Source organism: Canis lupus, chromosome 4 (assembly GCF_048164855.1).
Source record: "Canis lupus baileyi chromosome 4, mCanLup2.hap1, whole genome shotgun sequence".
Classification (NCBI taxonomy): domain Eukaryota; kingdom Metazoa; phylum Chordata; class Mammalia; order Carnivora; family Canidae; genus Canis; species Canis lupus.
This window is the reverse complement of record NC_132841.1, coordinates 73,573,408-73,592,427: the sequence shown is the minus strand read 5'-3', so window position 1 is coordinate 73,592,427 and position 19,020 is coordinate 73,573,408. Positions and strand designations below refer to the sequence as shown.

The 19,020-nt window shown below is 36.8% G+C and overlaps 1 protein-coding gene across 6 annotated transcripts in view; it reads left to right on the top strand.

The window, feature by feature from the left end:
* SPEF2 (sperm flagellar 2) overlaps positions 1-19,020 on the top strand; it is a 172,148-nt gene that overhangs the window by 18,554 nt on the left and 134,574 nt on the right. For 3 of the 6 annotated variants that reach the window (XM_072824912.1, XM_072824913.1, XM_072824914.1), the window contains 4 exons: positions 4,168-4,420; positions 9,805-9,945; positions 11,643-11,707; positions 16,098-16,284. In XM_072824912.1, the coding sequence (XP_072681013.1) occupies positions 4,168-4,420; positions 9,805-9,945; positions 11,643-11,707; positions 16,098-16,284 (646 nt within the window). Of the gene's footprint in view, positions 1-4,167; positions 4,421-7,503; positions 7,675-9,804; positions 9,946-11,642; positions 11,708-16,097; positions 16,285-19,020 lie in introns of all 6 variants that reach the window. The other 3 variants (XM_072824916.1, XM_072824917.1, XM_072824915.1) reach the window with 2 other exon arrangements.

Sequence of the window (19,020 nt, the reverse complement as noted above, 5' to 3'; positions counted from 1 at the left end):
GTCAGAAAGCATACCTGTTTAGCCATAGAAAACTTAAAGCACCATACTGACCAGATGATGTCTATAGTATTTCAGGTATACTAAGCTGACTTTTGTCAGCAGTGCCGTAGAGGCCCTTTGTGTTAAATAGAAAAAGGGGAACTCATCTGGATGGATCTGTGAAGACACACACCTCCGTGAACATAGAGGCCTTGTGCAAAGGAAAGGCCTTTTTGTATGCAACAGCCTTGCATCAGGGAGAAGGCTTGGCAAGCTGAGCACAGGGTAAATTCACACCCTTGCCCCACCTTTGGACAGGGGTGTGCCCTGAGTAACATCATGTGTAATGGCCCTGCTTTTCACCCACTGCAAAGAACTAACTTTGTCACTGCATTCCTTAAAGTGAGAAGAGGAACCTCCTTGTTCTGATAACCAAATTCCATTCCTCTTGAATTCTTGGAACAAAACATTTTTCCAGGGATACATGGTCTTTTAAAGAAGGATCAGTAAATCCATGGATATGACCTTTGTAGTAGTGTACTTTGTGGGGAAAAGGATCCTTCCTTGTCAAAGCCTATTTTTTTTAGCAGATGTCTAATGCTCAGGCTCATGATTTGGGGATCTTGTCTACTATTTTTACCTTTTTCTTTTTAGTCTAAAATATAAATGATGCTTGTAACTGAAGTTATTTTCCTTAGAAATTCTTAATTCTGAGAACTCATCTAACTCTGAAATAATTATGTTTTAGGGTATGTGCAGTACATCTCAAAGGGTGAAAAATGAGCAGATTAATTAAAAGAATAAAGAGTAAAGGAGCATGGATATTCCTGGGGAACAGCTTCTACTTACCTTGTAAGATATGTACCCTTACCAGGTGGCAAGAAGGAGAGAAGATAGGTAATCTTTGGGCAAATAAGAATTACAAGTATCAGATAGTTAAAATAATTTAAATAATCTTAAGAATGGGAGCACCTGGGTGACTCAGTTAAGTGTCAGACTCTTGATTTTGGCTCAGGTTATGATCTCATGGTCATGGGATCCAGCCACGCATTGGGCTCTGTGCTCAGTGGGGAGGCTGCTTGGGATTCTGTTTCTCTCTCTCTCTCTCTCTCTCTCTCTCTCCCTCTACCCCTTGCCTGCCATGCTCACTCTCTCCCCCCTCCAATAAATAAATAAACCTAAAAAAATATAAAATAATCCTAAGAATGTTTAATAACTTAGAGAAATCACAAAAAAATATGATTTTTCCTCTGTGTCCTAGAACAGGAATAAACAAAAAAATAAAAACTAATCAGCTAAGCTAAGAATCATGGCAACCAAAATATGAGACACAAAAGTTTCATCTCCTAAACCAATAAATAGAATGCTAAAATCATCATGAACAAACATGTCACATGAATTGCCGTGAACTTATTAATTTGCTTTCTATGTTATGTACGACAGATAGCAGTGCTTGTACATGAGAAAAATAATACTGTAGATCAGATTTGCCTCAAAAGAGATTTTGTTCTTGATTATTATCCTTCCACCTTTTATGAAAGGGAAAACCCTTCCATGCTTAAATTACCAGTGGCATGTTTTTGTCCAGTCAACAAAGAAAAGCAAAAAAAAAAAAAGGTAACCTCTTTCCTCTCCCCATGCCCACTCACTACCCTCTATGCAACATTACACACAAAATCTGGGAATTTACTATAAGAAAAATGAGTCATCAAATGCTAAAAACAAACACTGCACATAAAAAGAAGACTTTTTCCAGAATGCATTCCTTATTCCCTCAGAGGTCATTATTTACCTCATATACTCTGTCTCCAGAGCAAGGATGTCTTCATGGTTTTTCTGTTACAAAAACAACTGTTGATTATCATGCTATACTGATCAAGCACATGCTGTAACAAGAGTGGACTTCCACCAATTTACATGCCAATTATGTTCTAACAATTTTGATTGCTTGGAAATCTGGACTATGTATATTAAAAACCTCCAGAGAGAAGTACTATTATACCTGGTACTTCAACCAGTTCATAAGAACCGTTTTAAACCCTAAATGTGTGACTGATCCTTCATACTAACAGGTTTACACTTTATTCATAGGGTGATGTAAAATGAGACGAGAGGAAGTGGTCTCCATTTTTATTGGGTGCAGGGCTATGTTCTGATAAAATTTGGAAATGGATAGTGTTTCCTTTTGGATTTTCCCTCCAGAATTTTGATGCCCTTAATCTCTGTAGCCCAAGGTTATGACCAATGCCAAAGCTCTGACAAGTGACTCTCTGGCCATCTTTTCAAACATGTGTGATGGGCAAGACTCGGGACTTTGTGGATAGGGAGGGCATGAAAGAATAACTGTGATGGAAGAGCAAGAGGGAGTGTCAGGTGCCTGTTCAGGGAAGGAAGGCACAAGTCACTGATCTCACTGGCCCTTTACAACCATACTTTTCAAACACGGTCAGCATTACTCTCATCATTTTAGGTAGATATGTGTTATGTCAAACTGTAAGGGCACTTGTGAGGAAGCAAACTACAAACCTGGACATAAGAAGACCTAAAAGAAATGTTTACTTTTATTGTGAGCTTTCCTGTAGCATTCATTATTTCTTCTCATCCCCTCTGAAACCTGTTTCTCTTTTATTAATTTAAAATATTTTATTCAAAGTTTGTTGATGTAGTTTGATATGCCAAGTATACTTTACCAAATATTTCTGTTAAAACAATAATATTAAACAGAGGAAATAGGATAGTAAATTACACCAGTTAACTGGAAGAGGAATTCAAGTTGTTGTGTCACTATTTTTGTTGACATTGGCCTTCCTGTGATACTGACTCCTTATTCATATTTCAAAATTATTCATGTAGTCCTTCAGCCCCACCTCCTTTTGTGCCGTGGGTTTTTAATTTGCAGAACATGGGCACTTTTAGGCTAGATTTTAGGAGGTTCACAAACATCTAACAATGGCATACACATTTTGTGTATGTGCACGAGTGTGTTTTCTTTCCTGTGGTACAGGTTCCATGGTGTTCCACAGCAGTATCTGTGATACAAAACAAAAAACAAAAGAGCAATCCCTTGAGAAACAGTATATTAGCAGTAGTATATAAAGTTTAAGTGTTAAGCAACCTCTCAAACTTATAAAATTTAACTGAAGTCATGAATATCATTGTATCTCACCCAAATAATTTTATAGTTCAAAATGAAGTTACTGAGTGAGTAATCCTATGAACAGAAATTCTACCCAGTATGTGCCAACCCCCTTCTTTTCTAAGCTATTATTTTTTTGTGGGGGAGAAGGGTGGGACTTTCACTTATATCTGAGTATATTCAGTATATTTTTTCCCTGAAAATTGTCACTGCATATTAGGAAGTTAAAGTAAGGAGGAAATAGGCTAAGGGTTAAAATTGATATTTGCTTCTAGTTGGAACACAGAGAGGCACAAGAATTTAAAATGCATCCAATATCTCTTTTGCCTTCCTGGCCACTGGATTCAGAGGCTTATTTATCAATTTATCACTTATTATTTACACATTTGTCCCCCCTCACCCCACAGTGAAACTCTCAGGGCCAGGGACTACATCCTATTCATTTTTGTAAGACTTTAATAAACATTAAAATTTCATAGTGACTCAAAAATAACTTAAAATTAGAAAGTCTTTACTGATTCTTAAACTTTAAAGTGAAGATTATATAATCAGTGTGATTGCATGCTTATAGTATTTAATTAAATATTTCTGACAGTGCCTGAGAGGATTGTTGTTAAAGTCATCAATGCAATATTTAGGGCTATGTTTTGACTCCAGTATAATATCATTTAAAGAAATGGAAATTTAAATTACAATTTTGCCTTCTGAGTATTTTTCAAAATCATAGTTGTTTTTCCATTTTGTAGAAGATACATAGGTATCTGTTTTTGTATAGACCTCTTGTAAACATTCTACAAGCAGAAAAAAGTATATTTAAGCAGAAAAGTGTATAAAATGAGTTTTAGTTTCACCATTGAAGAGAAATAAACATATGGTGTTCAGAACAGTAGAAAATCTTATTATATTTACATGACTGAGTGGCTTTAGAGAGGCATGGTATTTTGAAAAGAACGTGGGATAACTCATAATATTTGATCATGATAATACCTCTGATATTTGTTGTTTTTAATTCAACACCAGTGTCTAACTTTGTAAACTATTTTAATGCCTAGAGTTTCAAATGCCAAACTTAATAATTTTTCTCGCTTGGAACCGACACTTCACCTTCTGGGTGTGCAGTTTGATCAGAATGTGGCCCACAACATCATAACGGAAAAGCCTGGGGTGGCAACCAAACTCTTGTATCAGTTGTACATTGTTCTTCAGAAAAAGAAGAAAAGTGGACTGACTGGAATAGAAATGCAAACTATGCAACCCCTGGCAAACGTCAGATACCAAAGTATGAAAAGTGAGGCTTTTCGAGATGTAAGTATGCAAAGAAACAGAAATATAACACAGTATAAAACTCAGGAAAGAAAAATGACAGTGACATTGCCTTCACAAAGAAGTCCCATTGGGTGTCTACGTGTCTTATGGATGTAATTGGCCAAATCTGGATTTTGATTTTATATTAATATTTTCAATTCATTGATCCATTTTTTATGTCTCACTCCATCTAATACACGTCGCCAATAGTATATGAAACTGTTTGTTCCTAATGCCTTGCTCCTCTCTTCATTTCTGCTCCTGTCACATCTGCTCAGCTGCCTGCAAGAACGACTGTAGCAGCCTACTAACATGTCTCCTGGTCTTCCGGCTTTCTGCCAGAGGCCAATCGACTGCTAGATGAATCTTTCCTAAATTCCACTTGCACTGGGTTCTTTTGCTCAGAAAACTTCCATTTTATGTGTATCCTGTCTCCAACCTGGAGTGATATTCAAGATCTTTCATTCAGTGGTCTTTCTGTGTTTCTTCATGAAGTCTTTGTTTTTTCTACATTGGTCAGCAGCCTGTCCTTGAATAGCTCTTGTATATTTCCACTCTTCCCTCCCTTTCACCCAAGCTCACACTTTGCCTCTCTCCTCTTCCTGCAAACGTTTCTCCCTCCACTGGTGTACAACCTTGCCAGCACACATGGATTCTTCCTGTGGGATTCCTAGGGCCCGGGCGATTCTTGCTCTCTGGTATTAACCTCCTGCTGCTGATAGTGTTGGTCAGCTTTCATGATTTATCTGTCATATGGCCTCACAAGTTTTTTAGTTTCTCAAATTCAAGGAATATGCCTGGTACAATGTTTTGAACATTGCAAATACTCATTAAATGTGTTTTCATTAATTGATACTACTTTTTAGTTGACAATTATCTCCAGCTCCTGTGCTATTTCCTATAGCAAGTGAAGTACATTAGTTTTCCAGGCCTCTAGGATAATGGGGAGTGCCTCACTGATCCAATGCGTTAAATAGAAAAGGAAATAATTGAATGTTTAAGTTGAATTTCTGAAGACATGATGACATAATGGATGTGAGGGCCATCTCCACTTTCAGATTTATCTGTTCTTAGCAGATGTCCTTATGACATCTGGTAGTAGATTGAGCCCAGCACCATGCAAAGCTGGAAATGAGATTAGATTTACCACAGAAGAACTTGGTATTGCACTCTGCCTTTTTGACTTGCAAGTTGAGTAACTCTGGTCCAATCCCTGAAACACTCTCAGTCTGTTTCCCCGGCTGTTAAAACAAGATTGGTTATCTCTACCTGCCTCAGAGTTTGGCTTTTTTTTTTTTTTTTTTTAGTTTTAAGGAAGCAATATACAAGAAAATTCTTTGTAAAGGCACAAGTGTGTTGTGTAGTTGAGACCAGCCAGAAACCATTGTGTTTAATGTTGGCCATGGTGACCTTCCAGAGTCAGTCATTCATTCTTTGATTAAATATTGACTGGGCTCCTATTTTATGCCAGGCAATCACACAATGATCAACACAAGAAAAATACCAACTCCCCATTTTCAGGAGAGAAAAATATTTCAGTGGGGTAGCATGGAATGTGGTGAGTTGCAGAGTAACTTGAAATGAAGCAGACTTGGGCTTAGACTATTCATTCAAGAAATGTGGAGGGAGAAGAGAAGAGAAGAGAAGAGAAGAGAAGAGAAGAGAAGAGAAGAGAAGAGAAGAGAAGAGAAGAGAAGAGAGGAAGGGAAAACAGTGGCTGCAGAAGAGAAGCTCATGAGAAATGTGAGGTTATTTGTTTCCTTTATGGACATAGAGGAAACTGGCAGGATGAGAATAAGAATCAATGGCAGCAGATGACTGGTGTGAGAACCAAGTGAAACCAAGTCCTCTAGGGAAGAAAGGAGGATACAACTGATGGTTTAGGTGGAGGAGGAGGTATCTTAGGGAAAAACTAGATATGTCTTCTTCTTTACTATCAGATGGAGGAAAATACAGGTGTCTTCCATAATAATATTAATGATGACTAAAATTTATTGGTCATACATTAGTGAGGTACAAAGCCCTGTTCCAGGTAGTGTGTATACATTGTCTACTTTGATCTTCACAGCAGCCTTATGAGATGGGTGCTTTTCTTATTCCCACTTTACAAATGATGAAACTAAGGTGCAGAGGGTTAAGTAACTTGCCCAACTTAATGAAACTAGTCAGGGGTAAAGCTGCAGCAAACCTAGGCAATGTGACTCTAGAAGCCACACAGTTAACTGTAAGCTGTATTCTATCTCAGTGGCTGTTTCCTAGGTTGGGGGGAGGATAATAATTAAGCCGAAGATACAGATACATATTAGAGTAGGCAAGTAGGATGTTCAAGGACTTTATATTTTTGTTGCCTCTGTGAGGATGGAGGCCAGGCCATTTTTAATGTTGAGAAGAGCAGGAAGGTGAGGAACATCTGCTGAAAGGTCCTGAGATTATCTGCAAAAGTGCCAGGATCTGCTGAGGCTATTTTAGAAGAGTAGGACCAAAAATGGTTTGAATAACAGTTCCATCTGAAAAAAAAAAAAAAAAAAACCAATTTCGTAAGTCTTTAGATTTCGAGGAGATTACTTTTGGATATAAAAGTCTTAGTTAAATACATCAGCCATATTGCTCTGTGCCTCATTTTATAATCATATTTGAGGTTCATTTTCTTATGCTGTTAGATTCTCATTTCCAGTGGCCTGAAGGTTTAATGATTCTTCACTTCTTACTAGGAAGCAGCTTAAGTAATAGAACTTCCCTCTTATATTATCTCTTACATGTTGAAGAACATTTTTTTTGAAATTATTTTTATGAAAATGTACTTCTCTAAGAATTCAAACACTATTCATTAAAAATTAAACTCTGGACAAAAAATATGCAAATGTATGTGAAACTATTTTATAAGAAAGGACTCAACTCATGTTTTTATTGTTTTTGTGTGAATTAAAGATATGAGTGATTAGCATGGGGCTTGAATTTATTTTAATCATCAATGATAATTCATAAAAATTTTATTTTGAAGACAAATTTTATGTGTGCTTTTAATGACAATATAATTTTTATATTCTAATAATGAAATCTTTTGAAATGCTTTCTCCATTTAGAGACTTAGAAACCTGATACCACGTCAAACTGATTTCAATCTGATGCAGGTTACACACAGGTTTCAAGAAAAATATAAACACATGAAAGAAGATCTTGTCCACATGCATTTTGAGAAACTTGAAAAATTTCAAAAACTCAAGGAAGAACAAAGATGTTTTAATATTGAAAAGGTTTACAGTACGATTTTTTTCCAGAAACTCATTAGTGCATAGTGTATACTGTTTACGATTTATGCCTCTAGTACACATTGCATAAGCATTAATGTAGCGCAAGTTGCATGTTCCTTTGACTCATGCTCCACCTTTCTCTCCTTCACTCTTCCCTTTTTTCCATCCCACTCCTGCTGTTACCTCTCCTTTTGACCAAGAACAAGAACTACCATTCTTGGAGTGGTAGGACAACTTGATCTCTTTTTAAGTTGTCTGGTAGAAATGAATGTTTGAGATGCTTCAGTAATCGGAGGTTGCTACTAACTACTCTAGTGAAGACTTGCAACTGCTGTCTCTGCTAAGGGATGTAAGGCGGGCATTCCACCTCCCTGTTCCCTCTTTTGCAATCCCTTGGTCTTCCTGCCCTGCCTCATTTTTCTCATCCTGGCAATGTGGGGTGATTTTCTTCTTGCTTCCCTTTCCAAGCCCCTTAAAAATCTCTTGCCTTCTTTCTGGCCCTTCTTGGTCTAACTCTCCACTGCTCCTCAAATTTCTCTGAAAATCTTTAATGATCTCCTATGCCTTTAAATATACAAGAACATGATGGTGCATGGAATCGCTAAAGATTTTTAGAGAATTTCAAGGGACTATGTATATGGAATGTGTAAACTACAGGCAAAAAGAATTATATTTCTTCTCTTTGCACTATAAATCACCTTTTAAATTAATATATTTAGAATAATAAGAAATAAACATATCCTGAATGTAGTCATCCCCCTGCGCAGAGGAAGGGAAAGATGAGAGACAAACTCTGGAAGATCTTATTACTTGCCAGAGAGTAGATAAAGCCCTGGGCTTCCCCATTCGCACTGCATGGTAAGAAGACAAGGCACTCTTAAAGTAGTGTTTAAGTCAAGGCCAAGTGCTGGGGCTCTACTTTTTAAGAAACCAGTCTGTCCGACTTTGACGTGCCAAGTGTAACACAGAAAGTCTCCAAAGAAAGTTGGGAAAAAGGAAATAAGAAACCATTATATGTTCTGAAATATATTATGCTAAAAATGATAGGAAATAGGGGAGCCTGGGTGATTCTGTTGGTTAAGTGCCTGACTCTTGATTTCAGCTCAGGTCATGATCTCAGAGTCATGAGATTGAGCCCCATGAGGGGCTCCACACTGGGTGTGCAACATGCTTAAGATTCTCTCCTTCTCTCTCTGCTTCTCTTCTCTTCCCTCCTCTCACCCCCGCTTGTACTCTGTCTGTCCCACTTAAAAAAAAAAAAAATGGTAGGGAGCAAATAGGACAAGAGGACATGTCTTCCTGATATTCTTAAGAGGAAAAGATCAACATATTGCAACTACATAAGAATTCATATTTTGGAAAGTAAAATGAAGAAAAATTTAAATTGATAATTTTTTACTTTTTAGTGGTTAAAGATTTTTGGATATAGAAACTAATCATCTTATTAGTTCTAATATAATGCTTTAGTAGCAAAGTCATGATTAGTTTTACATGTCACTTCTTAAACCATCCATTTTAAAAATATTTTGTCTTATTTTCTCTATTTTTTTCTTCACTTGTACCCTCCTTCTAATATTCTACCTAAAATAATTACTCCCAGGTAGAGATGACCCAATAATGGTAGTATAACATAATTTAATAATTAACTCAGTATTTGACATAGCCTCTGAGCTCATTGTTTCAGTGTGACTGAGTTTTGGGAAAGTTTTGTCATTTCTCCTGGATTCCCCAGAAGTCCTCCTAGAGATCATCTCCTAGATGGAATTTTCTCTTCAGACCATCGTTGGAGACAGCATTTTCTCTTTCCATTATTGGGCAGGTCATGAGGGTAGAATGGGGAAAGAATTATATTCTTTGTATTTGAAGTGTCATTATTATCCTTTTAGTGTCATCATCTAGAATGAAGTTACACACATCTGGTATGCATAATTTGGGGATTCCAAAATTGTGTTTTAATATCTGACTTTTCAAAATGAGTCATATTGACACCTGCTTCCTAACATTACACAGTTGTGACACCTAGTCCATTGGAAAATCGATGAGTTCTGAAAAATGTATAGATATGTACCTGTGAGTGTGTAACATAGGCTGTTATTTTGATGAGTGGAATAACTATGTCTATGGGATATTCAGCAACGCCTGAGCAGGAGACGACAAAATGAAATAATGGCCAAAATCCAAGCAGCTATCATACAGATTCCTAAACCTGCATCAAATCGTACTTTGAGAGCACTGGAGGCCCAAAAAATGATGAAAAAGAAAAAAGAGGCAGAGGTAAGTGATAATCCTTTAATTTGGTGTTGTGTTAATCTTAATGAAAGAATGATCTTTCTCTAAAACATAGAAAATACCCCCAACTTCTTAGTTCCCTTTTCAGATTATCTGTGGCCTTGCTCCTTTTCATTCAAAACCCCTCCACTGGGTGCGTATCTAATCCATATTATCCTCTTATTTGTTCAGAATGAGAGAATGTAGCTATAGGTCAGGGATAAGAAACTCATGTTAAATGACAGTACCAATCTGGACCCCTGTTTGAGAAGGATTCTGTGATCACTACAAAAATATTCTAGAATGGTGCTGCTGTGATGGGTCGTTAATCACCATGGGTACAGAGATGTCAATCAAGGTACACATACCATATATATGCCATTCCTATTATATGTTTCACTCAATTCTTTCCCACTATGCTGCATCATTTTTCTGAGTACCAGAAATGTTAAGTGGCTTGCTTGCTGTCAGTGTATTTAAATTTAAGATAACCGGGCAGCCCAGGTGGCTCAGCGGTTTAGCGCTGCCTTTGGCCCAGGGCCTGATCCTGGAGACCCGGGATCAAGTCCCACGTCGGGCTCCCTGCATGGAGCCTGCTTCTCCCTCTTCTTATGTCTGCCTCTCTCTCTCTCTCTGTGTCTCTCGTGAAGAAATAAATAAAATCTTTTAAAATAAATAAATAAATTTAAGATAACTTACACTAGTGATATTTTACTAGATCATACCAGCTGCTGGTCATTCCAGTAGGATACCATCTGCTTATATTTCACAGGGGAGCAATAGTACATTTGTTACTAATTGCTGCAGTCTACACTGCATACTGCTACAGTGATTATTAATGATATTTTCTCCTGTGACCTAAGGAAAAGCATAATAGCTACCATTTATTGAGCATCTGCTTTGTCAGCCTGTGGGTTGACCATTTTCCATTATCTTTCATTTGTAAGTAACTCTCCAAGTAGGATATTATTCCCCCCAATTTCTAAATAAGGAAACTGAGACTCAGAAAGCCACCCTGTTTCAGTCTGGTCCACAGGATAGTAAAATAGCAGAGATTGACAGTCCTCTCTGATATCTAAATCCATTGCATTTTATGTTTAACATTTAAAAAATATCCGATACTTGGATTTTAAAGAATATTCACCCATAGAGGTTTTCAGACCTGAATTTTAGAAAAGTATTTAATTCTTCTATTTCTCTGAGGTGATTAAAGTTTATTAATAAGGATTTGTAGTAGACAAAGGATGAGCTGAACTAATCTCCTGAGAGCAAATTAATAGCATAAATAAGGTTGCACAAGAAATGTTTAAACATCTGAGACAACAATTTTTGAAGAAGTCTTTATATCCCCCCCAAAATATTTATTCTTGTTTAAAAGAATTGCAAATAAAAATCCATGGCCTGACTCTTTGATAATCTTCATTATCATTAAGTGGCCTTTGTTGCACTGTCAGAACTAGACTTGTGAACGGAATGATTCAGGTGAGTCAGCTTTCACACTCTTTTAGGTATATTTAGCCTCGTCTAAAAATAATGATTCAGAATTATAAAAATATTCTGGAACGCAGCTTTTTATATCATGCCTCCTAATTAGACTCAATTAGTAGTGCATACTGCCTTGTAAACTTGTGAAGTGAATATAGTAAATTAAGATTTTCAATGGTTTTTAGAAGTGGAAAACTGATCATGAATTTTCTTTAAAGGATGTGGCCAATGAGATTAAGAAGTTTGAAGCTTTAATAAAAAAGGATCTCCAGGCCAAAGAAAGGTGAGATGTGAATCACTTTAACAAGCACAGAACTGCATTCTGTTCTACCTGTAAGTTTTAAATACTTAGAAATAGTTTACGGCGAATAGCTGTTTCATGGATTTTTTACTTTGTAGAAGCTTCATTAAGAGAGTATACAAAGGAAGGTAAATGAGCTAAAATTCAGATGAATTGTTCATTAACTTTTGTAAAGATTAGGAGGGAAATGGCTATCATGAGATGGGCAGTATTTTTCTATGCTATGCTTACTGTCCTAAGTTCACACACTTTTTAAGCATTTATGAAAATTGTTTCAAGTTTCCACTAATTTAAATTTTTCATAAAGCCTTTATTAGACACTCTTTGGTTTCTTTCATGTTGCACGCTCAGCATTTAGCATAAGTAGCAGCAATAAAAAGTTGCCAAATGAGTTTAACCGTCACTGAGATGGTCAGTTCGGTGAGTTTATCGCAAAAACTGCCCGGTTAATGGGCTTCATTTGCCTAAAGATAAAGATCCTCTCCCCTTTTCTTTCCTATTAGGGGTCATTGAGTCACAGAAGATAATTGATTAGGGTCTGCATAGGTGGGAGCAACTTGAGTTCTTTCACATTTTTAAATGGAAACTTTACGGATTCTTAAATTTGGAGAAGAAAAACAGACATAAATCCTATAAATCGGTTCCATATTAACATTTCTGAGGGAAAGAGACAGATTCAAATGAGGAGGAATAAGAAAAAAGAAGAGGTGGTGAGGAAATCAGGTCTGGAAGGAAAATAAAGCAAAATGGAGAGTACCTTTTCTTCTGCCCTCTGCAGAAACTCTGGATGCCCTACTCTGGATTCCTACTGCCATTTATCTGTGCCACCCTTGACTAAAGAAAACACAATCCAAGCCTACCCATTCATGTAGCCACTACCCCAACCCCACCACCCTCCCCTGGACTGGCCCATGAAACCACTGGATTTCTTCCTCTTTTACTCACCTCACCAGCCACATGCTCTGGAGTGATAAATAGATGGTATATAAACCATCTTAAAATGCTGAAATACTTTTGTTATTTGCAGGTGAATGGTATTCTCTATAGCTCTAGGGCTGGCCCCTTTCCTGGGACCCCTCAATTTTCACACAATTTAACAACCAGAATTAGCACCAAACACAGCAGTGTCTTCTAATTCCTTCACCAGTACCCATTTTAATTGATTAATGTCCTTGCCATGTCAATTAATAAATATTTTGAAGATCATCCTTGTATAATACAGCTACAAACATTCACTCTGCTCACTGTTTTTGTTATTGCCAACCCATCCTATCCTGAACCTAGGTCTATCAGTTAGCTTCAGAAACCCCAAACAAGAGTGGGTTAAATTAGATGCATTTTTACTTCTCTCTCATGTAATAGAAACCAGAATGTAAGCAGCTCAGGGCTTGTGTTAGAGCTCCAAAGGCATTGAGGCCTGAGGCTTTTCTATAGCTCAGCTGTCCTGTTGTGTGGTTTTTGTCCTCAAATCCACATTCACAATACATATGAGATGACTCCTGGAGCTCTGGCCATTTGGCCCATATTCTAGATATAAAGAAGGAGGATAGGCAAAAAGTAATTACCTGAAATAGCTCCTTTTAAGAACCTTTCCAGAAGTCCCAGGTAACATTTGTGCTTATGTTTTATTGGCCAGAATTCAGTCATGTTGGTCACATCTAGCAGAATGGGAGGCTGAAAAATGTAGTCTTTAACTGGGTACATTTTTTTTTTTCCTGAATAAAACTGGGGCTGTGTTTTGAGGAAAAAGGGAAAGAAAGAGTCATGTCTATCCCAGGTCCTTTCTCTGTAGAAGCCTCCACTTGATCCTGCCATAGATCTAACACTGGGAGGCCATGAAATATAGACATCCTTACTTCAATTCTCAGAGCAGCAGGGCAGGGCTTGGGGCAGCTAGTCTCCCTGGGCCAGTCACCCAGGATTGCGCAGCTTCATCTGAGACTCCAAATCCCTCCTGGTATGCTGCACAGAAGGCATATTCTCGGTGGCCCCAAATAAAGGATGTTGGGAAGCACTGGTCTGGAGAAAACTATTAAAGAAAACAAAAGTTATGGTACAGTATGGCCTTTGTTAAGCCTCTTTTTATTAAACACTGCATTAGTTCATTCTGAATTTCTAGCTTAGAATCAAGCATATTCTGGGCTCTTTTAAAAGCTTCACACTACCTGATACCAAAAAAGCACTAAAATCTTATAAGTTGACCATAACGAGCAATTTCTGCAGCTGCTGCTTTCACAGCCTGCTCCTGAAACAGTTCTTCAGGGATGTTACCTCAAAGTCCATCTTTTTTTCTTTTGTGGAAGAACAAAATGTCTCAGTAAGAGCAATGCCAAGAGCTCCCATAGCTGCTTTCCCCCCATTATACACTGTCTTTATTTTGTAACACAAATAATAAATGCTGTCTGCTACTTAAAAAAAAAAAAAAACGAGGTTGTTGGTTGATTTAATTTGACCCTCGAATTCATAGATTTACTTTAGACTCTTCCTGGCAATTATTTTTAAATATACACAAATTCGGCCAAGGTTTCAATTACTAGTAATTCATACACACCCAATTATTAACTCTGCAGAGGCTGACAAGCAGATATAGAGAAATATAATTATTACCCGCAAGAAACCCACATCTAGGAAAACAATATTTATTCAAAAAAATATCATGTATCTTTCTTCAGTCCTTAATTGGAATGAGAGCAGACGGATGGGTGGAGGATAGGCTGATAAATAAAGAACAAGCAACATGTTAAGTGTAGTAAGCCATGTACAATCCAAAGCTGAACAACACATTTGAGTAAAAACATAAGAATTTTAAAGAATGATCTAAAAAGTTATGCCACATAATTTTCCTAAGTACTTTTTTTTTCTTTTTCTTTTTTCTAAGTACTTAATTGTACTAATTCTTAATGAGGTTAAGGTCTGTATTAGATCCTACACACAATTTCTGCTCAAAGATTCTTGTGACAGGATACAACTGAAGGTTGAGCTCCTGCTGATAACAGAATTTCAGTGTGTGCTGTTTTTAAGAATTACTCTATATCATGCTTCTTAGCATGTCATATGAAATTGAGCAAACATCAACTGCATGTCAGGACTATGAGGCCACCAGGACAGAGAGGATAGGATACTTTTCTTATGAGCTCAGAGCTCATCTGGGAGCAGCAAATGTACAAAAAATTATCTATAATGCAATATGATCACTGTAGACATGCAACTGTTACTTCGTTAAACATGAATTAACTATGCGTTTATGAGAATACTATCTGTATAGGAATTGATGACTATTTAGTTCCTACATACCATATTAAGGTATGTATCCCTATTAACGGGTCCTTGTCAAAAAAAAAAAAAAAAGGGGTCCTTGTCTTTTGAATAACACAGTAAGTTGTATTTTAAACTGACTACATTAATAACTAATAACATTAAAAATAATTATTTAAAATATTAAAACTTGTTATTGGCAGGTAACGAGATATGTCTTGTACCATTATACTGTTGTATTCTGTTTATTTTATAAAGGGGTATGCAGATGAGAATTGATTATTTGATCCTTACATACATTAAAATGTATCTTTTGATTCTAAAGATAACTTTTGAATGAAGCTATAAATTCTTGTACTAAACCACCATTGTCCCACTAAAATGAGTGTTTGCTTTCTGTTGGTAAGACCACCAGCTCTTCCTTACCCTTTAATTTTGGACATAAGGTAGGACAGGAATGGAAGTAGGCCTCTTACTTGGATCTCTAGGACTTGGGCAAGAGGCTAGGTCAGTTTCTATACTTGCCAGTGTGGCATGATGAGCAAGTCATTTTTGGCTGCCAAGCTTCCAGTAAGAACTGGGCCACTGCTTTAAGCATTCTGGAGGTTATTGGGAGTTGATACAGCAACTTGCATTTGCATAAGGGAGAGGTGGGTTGTACTGGAGGAACCATCCATGGAAGTACTCAGTGTCCTGACATTAGGACTAGAGGTATGCCTTCCCTGGCACTTTGGTTATTAATCATGTGCCTACTCTTGACTCAAAACAGGGGAGGCAAGAGGCCTAGAGCCAGCTGGCAAAAGAGAGAGAGAGAGAAACCCAGATCTCTGGGCACAGTGAAGATCACAAGAAGTGAAAGAACAAGTAAGCAATAGGCTTAGAAAGAAGGCTCTGCTAATGACCTCCCATGTAGAGTCCCAAAATGCAGCAAATGGAATCTAATGATAAGCTATGGATGTCACAATGAAGTTCTAATATTTGCTTTAATGCTTGTATTAATAAATTAACAGAGCATTAAAAGGAGCCTTTTTCTGAGGTCTTCCTCCATAGTCACAAGTAGTGGCATGTCATTACATTGTTTTTTTTTTTAAATCTAAGTAAAAACTATTGTCCTTAGTGCCTCCAAGACTTCTTTAGATACAGCAGGCCAGACAACTACTGATTTGTTAAACACTTATTCGGATGATGACTACATTAAAAAAATCCAAAAGCGCCTTGAAGAAGATGCTTTTGCACGAGAGCAAAGGGAGAAAAGACGGCGGAGACTATTAATGGACCAGTTAATAGCCCACGAAGCACAAGAGGTAAAATATTTAGATATTGATTGAATAATAGTACTGGAAAATTTGCAAAATTTAGTCTTTTATACTAAAGATACATAGATGTATCTTCTTTATTATCTGTTACCTGAATCAACTGTCAACACATCATCACAGCAGATAGAGTCAGGAAAAAAATCTGCATAAAACATTTACTAAAGAATCTAAAATCTGATGATGGTTGTACTACATTGTGAATGCACTTAATACCACCGAATGATACCCTTAAAATGGTTGAGATGGTAAATTTTATGTCATGTATATTTTCCCATGGTAAAAAAAATCCTGGGAGAAACCTAAAATCCACGTCAACCATGTGTATCTATTGTTACTTTTGAAGGTAAGAGGAAACTTTTCCCAGTTCTTTTGAGGTATAATTGACAAAAATTATATATACTTAATGTGAACGATGTGATGTTTTGATATGTGTATACATTGTGAAATGACTGCCACATTGGAACTAATTGACACATCCATCACCTCACATAGTTAATTTTTTGTGTGTTTGGTGAGAACACTTAAGACCTAGTTTTATAAGTTCAACTCTTTTAGATTGATATATGAGTGGGATTACACAAAGTTTATCTTTCTACATTTGACTTATTTCACTTAGCATAGTGTCATCCAGGTTCATCTGTGTTGTCACAAGTAGCAGAATTTCTTTTTTAAGGCTAATATGCCATTGTGTGTATATTCTACACATTCTTTATCCATTTATCAATCAAGGGACATTTAGGTTTTTCCATATTGTGAATAATGCTGCGTTGAACATGGGGATGCAGACATCTCTTTGAGATACGGATTTAATTTCCTTTGGATATATACCCAGAAGTAGAACTGCTGAGTCATATGGTAGTTCTACTCATGGTTTTTTGAGGAACCACCATATTGTTTTACATAGAGGCTGGACCCATGGAAGTTTACATGTCCAGCAACAGTTTTCAAGGGTTTCATTTTCTCCACATCCTTGCCAGCACTTGTTATTTCTTGTATTTTTTTTAATGTGATAAATATTTTAATAGATGTGAAGTGATATCTTTTTATGGTTTCTACTTGCATTTCCCTGGTGATTAGTGACAATGAGTACCTTTTCATATTCCTATTGGCCATTTGTTTGCCTTCTTTTGAGAAATGTCTATTCAAGTCCTTTGCCTATTTTTAAATTTGATTATTAGATTTTTGCTATGAAGTTGAGTTCCTTATATATTTTGGATATTAACCAAAAGTACATTTGCAAATATTTTCTCTCATTCTGTAGGTTGCCTCTTCACTCTGTTGATGGTTTCCTTTATTGTATAAAAGCTTTTTAGTTAATTTTAAATTGTGTATGTTTGCTTTTGTTGCCTGTACTTTTGGAGTCATTTTAAAAAGAAAAAAAAATCATTGTCTAGATTAACATTAAGAAACTTTTTTTCCCCTCTGTACTTTCTATTACTAGTTTTATAGTTTTAGGCCTTATGTGTAAGTCTTTAATCTATTTTGAGTTGATTTTTGAATACAGTGTGAGATAAGGATACATTTTCATTCTTCTGCATGTGCACATCCAATTTTTCCAGCACCACTTGTTGAAGAGACCAATTTTTCTAGTACCACTGTCCTTTCCCCATTATGTAGCCTTAGCACTCTTGTTGAAGATCAATTGACTGTACAACCATGTATATAAAATCTTACCATATGCAGAGACAATTTTACTTCTTCCTTTCTGATTTGGATGCCCTTTATTCTTTTCCTTGTTAATGGTCTGGCAAAGACTTCCAGTACTATGTTGAAAAGAAATGGTGAGAATGAGCATCTTTGTCTTATTCCAGATCTTAAAGGAATGCTGACAAGTTGTACCGTTGATTATGATGTCGACTGTGGGCTTATCATATATGGCTTTTATTATATTGGGTTACATTCTTTCTCCACCTAATCTGTTGAGAGTTTTGATCATGCAAGGATACTGAATTTTTTTCAGGTGCTTTTTCTGCATCTATTGAGATGATCACAAAGGGAACTTTTTTTTTTTTAAAGATTTTATTTATTCATGAGAGATGCAGAGAGAGAGACAGAGATGCAGGCAGAGGGGAAGCAAGTTTCCTGTGAAGAGCCTGATGCAGGACTCGATTCCAGGACCCCAGGATCATGACGTAAGCCAAAGGCAGATGCTCAACCACTGAGCCACCCAGGCATCCCAAAGGGGCTTTTCTTTAAATAAAAACAATATGGAGAAATTGTTAGTCCTCTCAGTTTGTTAATTGGTTTACTCTAGTGGTTCTCAAAGTGTGATTCCTGGATCAGCAGCATCAGAATCATCTGGAAATTTTCAGTCATGTAAATAATTGGAGCTCACCTCAAACCTACTGAATCAAATTCAAATCACAGCTCTGGGGTGGGGCCCAGTCATCTGTGTTAACAGGTCCTCTAGGTAATTTGATGTAGCTATAGTTTGACAATCACTGATCAACTCTTATATTGAACACATATTTATGGAGCCTCTTCTGTGCTCTGGGTACTATTGTAGACCATAGTGAACAAGAATATTGAGAAACATCTTCTCATAGAAACTGCAGTTTGGGGAGGATCTATAAATAAAAAACTAGGGTAGAGTGTGAAGGAGCAGTGAAGATGATGGGAGGGACAGATAGCACTTGAGAGGGAAATCCAGCCCTCACTTAGTCCAAAGATAGTTTCTGGAGGATAATAAATAGAAATATTAGGAAGCATTAGAACTCAGCTAAT